This window comes from Scatophagus argus, chromosome 15 (genome assembly GCF_020382885.2).
Source record: "Scatophagus argus isolate fScaArg1 chromosome 15, fScaArg1.pri, whole genome shotgun sequence".
NCBI lineage: Eukaryota > Metazoa > Chordata > Actinopteri > Scatophagidae > Scatophagus > Scatophagus argus.
Genome location: NC_058507.1, coordinates 3,574,646 through 3,585,289, shown reverse-complemented (window position 1 = coordinate 3,585,289; position 10,644 = coordinate 3,574,646). Strand labels below are relative to the sequence as shown.

Here is a 10,644-nt window from a genome sequence, read left to right as displayed (position 1 = left end):
AGTTTCATCCTCCCTGTGCAGAGTAATTCTTATTTTTGGTTGGCATTTGTCTATAATCCTCCATAATAATAGCTCTGAAAGACACACGAATGAAAATACACATCATGTATTTGTCCTGTGCTGTCAGACCTGCCGGTTAATACCAACGTGCTCCCGCCATTTCATTTCACCCCAAAGCTGCAAATCTTCTCTCAGCACTCTGTGTGTGGACACGATCTTTAATATTCATGATTCATGTTGTCCTCCGCCTCCCTCTGCTGTGCCAGGTCTCTGGGAAACCTCTTCCTGTACTCTGTGACTCAGGCAGTGTTGTCTCCAGCTTGCTGTGTTCCCAGATCTTGACTTGAGGCCCTGTTAACCAGATACATGTGTATCGAGGTCTTCCTGTCCTCCATCTTCGGTGAGCTATCGGACTCTATAGAGAAGCTGACATTTATTATGGCAACAACTAACAGCTAATTCCAAATGTGACAAACACTTACAAGGAACACATCATTCCGTATTCATCATCCAAACCACACATTTTAAGATTGTCAGCAAACCGACACATCTGTGTTGTATTACTGTCATGAACTTTACTCATTTGGTTGTCAGTGTCTGCTAAAACTAATGATGTTGCAATGAAAGAAACAAATTAAGGAAAACAAGGAGTCGCTCTCTGAGCTTTATGGAACTTGTTCCCAGATGGCTGTAATGGTGCTGCTGTATTTCTGTTTCCAGGTTTGGCTCAGCTATACTCTCTACCCAATTTCCCCCAGAGATCAGTAAAGTACTCTTGTGCTCTTTTAAGCAATCTCTGGCACAAGAATTTCCTTTGGGATTAATAAAGTTCTGTCTTGTCTTGTCTTATCTTATCTTATCTTAAAATATTCTGATTCTGATTCCGATTCTGAGAGTGTTTGATTTTCTCTTCAGCACCGAGTCTGCTGCTCAACTCTGAAGTCACTGCCATAAAGTTATGTGGAAATATTTAAACTGCTGCTCCAGTCCAGTTTAGTGTGAGTGATTGTGCCTTTAAAAAAAATAAAAAGAGACACAAAAAGACATTTTAAATTCAGTCCACTGTGACAGGAAGGCATCAAACACCAATGAGATGTTTACAGTGTTTTGCACATGTGCCTTTATTGAGTTTAAGATCAGAGCTTAAAACTCTTGTACGAGTCTTTGGCAAATTAATGGTTTTTAGAAACTGTACGTGTAAGGGTTGTTGGGTTTCTTCCACAGGGGTTTTATTTTTAAGGACATCAGCGTTTTGCTAAGGTCATTATATCATCTTGATCAGTTTTCCTCTGAAGTTTGAGATTTATAGAAGTGTAAATTATGTGATGTTATGTTTCGGTGAATCAAACGTAAACTACCTGACATGAGTAACGTCTTCCTTTCTATATGCAGATGAGAAGAGAAAGGAGACAGGCAACCTCTCACCCACACAATCAGGAAATGTACTCTCTTCATATTAGTCATCTCTCTTTCTGAGAAACTGCAGTTCGAACAGCCCATCTGAACTTTGTAGAGAAATATCACATTCCTAAGGAGACTGTCATGAGTAAAACGATGTGATTTCTACTGTTTGTTTGGGAATCCAACTTAATAATTTGTTTGTAGACAGGATGAAATTCTGTTTGGGAGAGCTTGTGTGGAGACAACACACATAATGTTGACAGCGGACGGATGATGGTAGGAAAAATGAATGCACACACAGATACAACAAACATCCAGATATACCAACAGAAAAAAGAAAGAGAGAAAACGTATGTGTTAATCCTGTATATTCAGGAATCCTACAAAATTCTGGATACATTCATTTGGATTTTGCATGAACCACTGACTTTCATCAAAGATGGTGTTTCATATAACTTCATTTTGGTTGTGCTTTGTTATTCCATCTTTTTACATTTTGATAGAAGAAGAACAAAAGGTTAGATAAACATGCTTAAATATATGAAGTTATGAAAATGGTCTAGAAGATAACTTTATTATTGACTTTATAAAACACACGTTACTACACCAGTGGGTCCCAACCTTTTCTGCCTGTGATCCATTAATATACGTAAGCATACCGCCTTCATACATTTTGACCTTTGACTTTTGGCCATGAGCTGCGAGTAGTTTTACCTAAAAGTAATTTCTCATGGTTTATTTTTAAGGGTTTATAGAGGGCTAAAGAGGTGGATGTATCTAGTCAAATCAGAGAAGTGTCCAAAACAAATGAAATTAATGTAATGTAGCAGAAATATCTATTTCTCTTTTTTATATATATCTTTAATCACTCAAATTTATCTTGGGACCCCAGCCACTGCAAAAGAATAATATGAATATAATTTGCTAAAAGTGCTGCATAAATGCATATTATTATCATTAGTGATAGTAGTACCAGTCGCTTGTAGTAGTAGTAGTAGAAGTGATGGTGGTGGGATGGTGGTAGTAGTAGTGGCAGTATCCTGAAACATCACTTTTATTTTGAAACCGAGAATACCTGAATTTCATTGGTGCATTTCCATGTGACGTAGGGACGGGAAATGGCCACGCAAGCGAACGGAAACATAACATTGCATTAGAAGTCTTTTTACTCGTCCTCGTATCGTTTAATTTGAGCCATTTAATTCCACTTTTTCCATGACGGCTGTTTCGAACTATCTTTGACAAGCGGAAGTTACAGAAAAACCAAGCTATTTGGCCTGCAGTGCTATGAAAACATGTCGGTGGTCTCTGTGAAAGCTAACAACCAGCAGCACTTAGCAGCTAGCAAATGGCTGTGCGGCTGTGATGTTTGTCGCCGTGCAAAGTAAGTGAACGCACTGTCACTTTACACACACTAGCTAATTAAAAGTTTTGTCGCTGTGAGGTCTGAATCCACAGTCTAACGTACGCGTATGCATTCACGCGATAATTGATGTGTAAAATTTGGTGCTGAAGCCGGAATTGGCAGCTAAATAACGGCCTGGCTGCTCCCAGAGGAGTCCGTGGGTGCCCCTGAAGAGCCTAACTTTAGTTTTTATGCGTGTGTGTGTGTGTTTTGTTTTGTGTTTTGTTTTTTTAGATGACAAGAAGACGAGCAAAGCAATGAAACTGTTAGCTAACAGCATGTGACACACAAGCTCTCTGCTGACCAAAAAGGTTTCAAAGATGCCTCGTCTGGAAGAGTTGGCCAACGTTGCCCTCAGGGTGCCAAGTATACTGGTGCTGGACCTGCTGTATAAATGTGACATTGAAGGACTGACGGATCACCTGAAGGCCAAAAATGAAGACATGCTCTTCAAATACAAATATGTGATCTGGAACATGTACTATCTTGGTAAGCACGCATGTGATGAAATAATGAGCTGTGGGAACAATTGGTACCCCTGTGCAGTTTTAAAAGGTCAGGTGTGTTTTAACACGTCCACTTCTGCTTTCCTCTCATGTGATGGGGATTCTTTCTTTACAACATGGCCAAGAAACTTTACGTTGCTGTGTTGGGTCACCCTCTTTCAGCCCCTGAGTGACAGACATTAAGTGAAGCCTTAGTTTCACTGAGAGTTTTGTGGGTCTTAATGCTGAGGGATTTTACGTCCTGAAGGAAAACAACTGAAATGGCAAAAATGTTATAAATATTCTGGTTGTAGCTTGTTTTATTTAACTGGAATTGGAATCTCTTTGAGTATAAAGAGGATTTATGAAGATATCACCCTGGCCAGTGAGAAAGTATAAACAGGTATATTTACTACTTTCTTATATTAACAAAACTATTAATCCAAACAATTATAATAATAACAGGCAGATTAACTGGAAAATAATTTGGAGCTGAAGCCCTATCCATGACCTTATCAAAACAAAAGATGAACACACAGTAGTTGTGTAATTTTAATGTTTCGGCCTATTAAGTTATGCCAGCATTGCCAAGATTATTACAGCGGATGTGATGACGTTGGACGAGTCCGACTTGTGTTCCTTTCTAGTGTGTTTTTACTTTTGGGTGAGTGTCTGTGGTCTTCACTCTTGGCCTCATCAAACACCGGAAACAAAACAAGCTTTCCCGTTTGCCTTCCAGGTCATCTGATAAATGTGGTGGTGTTGGTTCTGCCACTGAGACACATTGTGACGCTTTACCTCCATATCCTCGCTGCCCTTCTCCTGTACATGGGGCATCAGATTTCCAAGTGAGAAGCCCTGTTACTATTACTACTGCTACTACTAGAGTTTTTAGATTTATTGCACTCGGATCAGTTTTCTCTCCTGACAAGGCTGGGCTGCGGTCAGAATGACCCTCCCTCTGTGTATCCACTGTCCTTCAGCCTGATGATCAGTTTTAGGAGACACAGTCTGTGTCATGTGTTGATGCCTGTGTTGTTTTATTGCTCACTTGCTTGTTTATTTATCTTGCAAAGAGAAAAACAACCTGTGGCTTTCTTTTAAAGGCTTCAGGCTTGTTTCTGTAAACCTTATAAAACTTAATGAGACAGAAATGACTGACGGATATGAAATCACTGACTGATGAATGCCTAAGTTAATTAAGAGAAGAAAATGCATGGAAAATGTGCAAAATAATTTCAGAATGTGTAAATTTGATCTGCTGTCAGCTCATCAATTGTGTTACTTTAGTGGGATAAAGTTTGGTAATCTATTAATTTATTGCTGAGTTAATTTCATGAACTATAACACATAATAAATCCTGTTGGTCCTAACTCTGAACATCGTGCAGCATGAGTCACCAACTCAGGCAGGTGTGTGTTGTGTTCTTTTAAAGCCACGTGTCTGTTAAAAACAAACAATGATACAATGTACTATATATATGTAATTACAGTCTTTTTCTGATCATTTTACAGAGATTATTTACGTGAGGAGCTGCAGTACGGGTATGAAGGAGCAGTGTACCTTGATTCCCTGGCCTTCAATAGATTTGTCTCTGCAATGACTAGTGAGTCTGGAAGCCAACCTTACATCTAAATGCATGGCACATTAAGTTCATATTTATTGACTGTGAAGGTTTTCAAGGAGCTTCGCTATAAATATACTGCAATTAGCCCCTTCATAAACTGCTACAATGTTATCAGTCATAAAATAATCGAGTTATTTGTCATCAGCTCTGAGAAATACATTTCACACTCACGATCACAGTGTTTAGTCATTGAGAAGCCTCAGCTTCACAGTTGTTTCGGTGTTATTTCTGTTCAGGTCAGATTATTCTCAGCACTCTGTGTGCCTTCCTGATGAAGACCAGAAAGGTGTGGTTGTTCTCTGCACATATGCTCCCCCTGCTGGCCAGACTCTGCGCTGTCCCTCAGGCCACGCTGTTAACCGTCAACACGTTCTCCATGGGTCTGACCGGAGCGGGCATCACCGTGTTCCTCCTCTCACATCTCTTCCTGCCGTATCGTCTCGCGAGGGCTGCCTACTCCGAGCTGCTGCAGCTGGAGGTGCTCTTATTCTGAAATCCTTTGTTTTTACATTGAAATGTTGTCACAATGAGGATTTTTAACTTGACAGAAGAATTAAGATACTTTCACTGTTTCACTTCAGGATAGTTCATTCGTTTTCCTATTTTACCAGCTCAATTTGTTTATTTAGAAATGTTCCTTTTCAATTACGCATTGATCCTGTGGGTTTTGAGGCATAAATAAATCCATTTTACATTTAATGTTGTGTATTTCTCTGCCCCACATGATAAGAATATGTTGTGTGCTGTGCTCACATCGCTCTACTTTTTGTTAAAAGTTATCCATTTTGTTCACTGTATGTCCTGTTTCTGAACTCATCATCACATCCCTGGTTTCCTGTCCCTCAGGTGATCGAGTTGTACAGACTTCTGGCAGTGGGAATCTCTCTCTGGAACCAGTTTGCCGTTCCAGTGCTCTTCAGTGTCTTCTGGTTTGTTCTGTTTATCTTCCAGCTGTGCTCAAACACCATGTCTGGCAACGCCTCAGCTGGCCATCAGGGAATCATGTTCTTCCTGCTCACAAGGTGTGATGTGATTATGTGAACTGTACATATTATTCCTTTGTGCGTGTCTGTACCCGACGTTACACACATCCTGTATTGTTCATTTCTTTGCATCATTTATTGAACCCTACAGTGTCTCTGAATGTTGTGCCACACCATACTCCCTCCTTGGTCTGACCTTCGTCGTGTCCTATCTTGCTCTTGGTCTGCTCAACCTATGCAAGTTCTACCTGGGAGGTTATGCAGCTGTTCAGAACGAGAACGTCATGCACAGGTGAGAAGTTTACCCCAGTGGTATGGTATTTTATACTATCATGTATATGCGGTTTCTTGCAGTAACAAATATTTGGCCACTTGGTCCAAAGGATGAACATATCATCCCTTTTGAAGCTGATGTGGTGAAACATCATCATAACATAACATCATCATTCTATTGGAGTGGTGTTTGGGTTCACTTGATAATGATATTATCTCTGTTTTAGTTCTGTTTTTGGTCTCTACCAACTCCCGAGGGAAGTAAACCGCTCTTTAGTGGCTAAATGCTCCACTGTGTTCACCAGCAAGTTGCTAGCTGTGTCTGCTTTGAAAGTTGTGAGAATGAGCAAAACTACATTTGCGGTCGGCTAAACAGTTGAGCTGAAACTCAGTATGAAAGCTTTGTAAAGCCAAGTGTTTTCACATTATTTATGTTAAATATGTGTCTGTTTCTTCAGTATTTGTGCTTTTTGATGATAACATCTTTCTTATGGCGTCGGCCACCACTTTGGGGCGCCCCCGAGTCATATAGAGGCAGTAAACAGATGTTTTCCAAGAACAGTTCAGGAATAGGTTACTTGGAAAATCCCCTCCCTTTGTTTACAACACTTTTGGCAGCATTACTGTCACTGTAGTCATTGGGATTGCAGCCAAGCATTATTTTGATTATTGCTGATTATTTTATTGATTTATTGGTAATTCTTTTGTTTATAAAAATAATAGATTAAAACTATGAAACTATGAAAAGTGCACCCTCACAGTTTTCAAAATACCATCTTCAAATGAGCAAACAAACGCTGATACTCTGTTTAATATCATGTAAGAGTAATTCATGTTAAATATTTATGTGTGAAAATTACTTAAATTATTGATTTATTGTAAAAAATATATATATTTATTAATTCTGTCAGTCAACTCTAACAGCTCTAGTAATCACTGATTTCATTCTGTTTGTTTACAAAGGATTTATAAGAAGAAGTTTGGCATCATTTGTGAGAGATTAGATGGAACTGAATTGAGCAGCATTTAATTCAGTAAAATGTAAAAATAGAATAAGGTGGAACAGCTGGTGCACAGTTTGGTGCAAACAAAAACTACAGGAGCTTTTTTAGTTAGTTAGTTTGTTTATTGACCCACATACAGTTCAAAGTGCTGCGTTATTGCCCTGTTTTGACTTTGACTCTTCCCTCGTCAGAGGTGTGACGGAGGGCGTCACGCTGCTCCTGCTCGCTCTCCAGACGGGCCTGTTAGACATGCAGGCCCTGCAGCGCACCTTCCTCCTCAGCATCATCCTCTTCATCGTGGTGACTTCAACCCTGCAGTCAATGATCGAAATAACAGATCCAGTTATTCTGGCTCTGGGTGCATCCCGCAACAGGTAACAGCAGCAACAGTGGGTTTCAGGTGGCGAGATATTCCTACGCCCAAACCTCTTTAAAAGTTCTCTTTTGGCTTCTTTTTCTTCTGTGCTTCTAGGAGTGTGTGGAAACACTTCCGTGGCCTCAGCATGTGTCTGCTTCTGCTGGTTTTCCCAGTGTTTATGGCTTATAAAATCTCCCAGTTCTTCCACATGGATTTCTGGCTTCTTATACTGGTTTCTAGCTGCATGCTGACTTCCCTTCAGGTAGGTCTTTTCCTGTGAAACGTTTAGGGAAACTGGATATGTAGCGCACGTGTCATCACTTTGACATCGTTGACATTTTTATGAATGTGTGCAGTCAGTGTACTGTACAAGTTTTTTGGATTAAGCTGTTCCGTAAAGCCTGACATTAGTGCCCCACATTGGTCATGTATATACAATAAAAGGCACTGTGGCAGACACAATAAACCCCCATTAAAACAAAAAAATATCCTGTTAGAATATACAAAATCTACATATATCACCTATAGTAATAAGGTTAAACATGAAGAGAAAAAGTATTTTGTTTTTAATTAATAAAGGAAAATGCATACTGTTTGACCAGGTTACAGGCACGATGCTGATCTACTCCCTCTTCATGGTGGAGCTGTTTCGTAGCGACCCGATCGAGAGCCTGGATGAAGTGATCTACTGGGTGAACGCCGTCAGCAGGGTGCTGGAGTTTGTGGTGGCGCTCTGCGTGGTGGCATACGGCACCTGGGAGTCGCTGTTCGGGGAGTGGAGCTGGATGGGCGCCTCTGTCATTATCATCCACTCATATTTTAACGTTTGGCTCCGGGCTCAGTCTGGCTGGAGGAGCTTCCTGCTCAGACAGGAAGCAGCCAAGAAGATCAACTCCCTCCCCAGAGCCACGACTCAACAGCTACAGCAGCACAATGACGTCTGTTCCATCTGCTTTCAGGTTAGTGGCACGGTGACTTCAAGGTATGAGCAAAGCTGTGAGCAAACAAACCCAACGTCTTAGAAAACCTGATTGTGTGTACCTTTAAGTCTTGTTGCTCCTGTTTTACAGTTAAGCCCCACCTCTTTCTGCGCTGCTCAGCTATGATTCTTGGCTTGTGGCCGTGGTTTTTGATAAAACCAGTTTAGACTGTTTATTTTTTTCTGTCCTTGATGATGATGACTAAGTATGCTGTTAAGGAAGTAGCTGCAGAGAGGATGTCAGTCCTGCCATTTGCTTGTTGTTGAAGCTTTTTAAGTTGCCTTTTAAGAGAAAGTTAAGATAACATGAGCCTTTATTGGGGAAACTCACATGTTACAGCAGCACAGAATGTTTCGAGTTAAATGAAATAAAAACTGAAATAAGAGATAATGTATACAATATATACCTTATAATAAATTGAGTTATGTAAGTGAATTGCTCAAATGTTTGCGCAAAAGAAGTCTAGGAGTGCAACTCCAGACTTTTTATACATGTAACAATGTTGTAGGTGTGTTAGTACCTCTTGTACTACTGCAGTTAGCCAAACAGTCTTGGTGTCTTTTCTGACAGGAAATGAGCTCTGCAGTAATCACATACTGCGGACATTTCTTCCATGGCAACTGCCTCCGCAAGTGGCTCTACGTGCAGGAGACTTGCCCCATGTGTCACCAAACGGTGCAACCCACCCCGCCGGAGCAGAGCCAGGCTTCAAGCGATGCCACGGCAGCCCCAGCTCAGAGGGACGCAGGGCCAGATCCGCCTGCAGGAGAGCAAGATCAGAGCCCTGACAATGACACGTCTCAGGAGACACAGGGCGAAGCTGCGACTCCTGATCCCACCGAGCAGCAGGAGGAGACAGAACATTTTGGGGATGGAAACTGTGGCACAGAAGATAAAAACCATCCAGCTGAACCGCACAACGAGGCTGCCCAAGGTCTTCGTTTCAGCTCCAGCGGGGACTTTGTTGGATTTGTAAGCCCGCTGCCGAGCTGCTCTTCGGGGGACGTTTCTAGATCCCATGTGTTGTTGTGTAAAACTTGCTCTAACATGCACAGCCAAGGTGAGGAGAGTGACAAGGACTCACCTCTGCCATTGACTCCTATTGCTGTGACTGAGAACACAGTTGAGGGCCAATCTGACGTTAATGGAGCAGAATTTGAAGTTACTTTCTGTCCCTCAGAGTCACAAAACGGCGATAGTGCACATAGCTGTGATGGGACACCTAAATCGTGTAACAGCTTCGATTCATCAAACAGTGCTAATAAAAATTTTGAGGCATCTGGACTGAGCCTTGTCAATAGCCAAATGTCTGTCACATCATATAATGAAAACTCAGACTCTCAGACCCATAAGGATAACGGCACTCATTCAAACTTGGACCTGGATGGGTTCAGAGAGGCTGAAACTGCCCCACAGATCCCTCAGCTATCCTCCCTCTCTTGCACAAGCACAGACAACAGTGACTGACTGCCCTGCATCAGTGCCTTGAAGGGGTTTGAAATGGTGATGCTCCATATTGGGGAATCAAGCACATCTGCCTTCTCTCTGTGAACCAATAGGAAATAGGAAATCTCTTACCGAGATAGTGTACTGAATGGACTTCAGTTGAGCAAATAACATGCGTCCAGATTGAATATAGAGACAAAATTGTGTTGGGTTAAAATGACGCTTATTGTACAACTGTAAAGAAATTGTAAAAAAGAAAAAAATATATATATAATTCAAAGAAATTATGTGTGACCTTGAAACAGTTATCTTGTGGCAATATTTACCAAATTCAGCCAGATTACAATGATGAACAATAATGATGTTTACTTACAGAATTAAATGACATTTGTTTTTAATTTAATTTAATTTTTTTTCAATGTAGTACACTTGTTTAGCATTTCTGTGAAAGCAGTGTGGAAAAAGAAAGCTTCAGAAGTTGTCTTTTCCGTTATTCATGAATCAGTCTTTTGTACTGCAAAGGTTCTCCCAGTATTAAATTACTGCTGTGATACCATGTACTTTTCTTTACTGTAGTTTCTATATTGATTAATAAAACCATGACAGATGCACGGTGAGTCTGACATTGTGTGCCGGATGTCTGAACCCTAAACACAACATTACTTCTGAAAGAGAAGAGCCT

The 10,644-nt window shown here is 40.8% G+C and overlaps 1 protein-coding gene and 1 long non-coding RNA gene across 2 annotated transcripts; one reads left to right on the top strand and one right to left on the bottom strand.

Moving 5' to 3' along the window:
* Positions 1-2,487: 2,487 nt before the first annotated feature.
* Positions 2,488-10,518, top strand: zmp:0000000662 (RING finger protein 145). The gene is made up of 11 exons (XM_046413823.1): positions 2,488-2,785; positions 3,041-3,295; positions 4,031-4,139; positions 4,806-4,897; positions 5,155-5,396; positions 5,765-5,940; positions 6,053-6,193; positions 7,370-7,552; positions 7,651-7,798; positions 8,139-8,495; positions 9,087-10,518. Exons 2-11 carry the CDS (start codon positions 3,127-3,129, stop codon positions 9,981-9,983), a joined length of 2,514 nt encoding a protein of 837 aa, XP_046269779.1. The 5' UTR covers positions 2,488-2,785; positions 3,041-3,126; the 3' UTR covers positions 9,984-10,518.
* LOC124072414 lies at positions 7,279-8,269 on the bottom strand. Its single transcript, XR_006845499.1, has 3 exons — positions 8,128-8,269; positions 7,605-7,810; positions 7,279-7,490 (listed from the first exon to the last, which is right to left on the bottom strand). It is a non-coding gene; the product is annotated as an uncharacterized LOC124072414 (long non-coding RNA).
* Positions 10,519-10,644: the final 126 nt, after the last annotated feature.

Bases quoted from the DNA above. Each gene is read 5' to 3' on its own strand.
- zmp:0000000662 (XM_046413823.1), top strand. From the start codon at position 3,127: ATGCCTCGTCTGGAAGAGTTGGCCAACGTTGCCCTCAGGGTGCCAAGT. The intron at 5,397-5,764 runs GTGCTCTTATTC...CCTGTCCCTCAG, and splicing joins CCGAGCTGCTGCAGCTGGAG to GTGATCGAGTTGTACAGACT. The intron at 7,553-7,650 runs GTAACAGCAGCA...CTGTGCTTCTAG, and splicing joins CTGGGTGCATCCCGCAACAG to GAGTGTGTGGAAACACTTCC.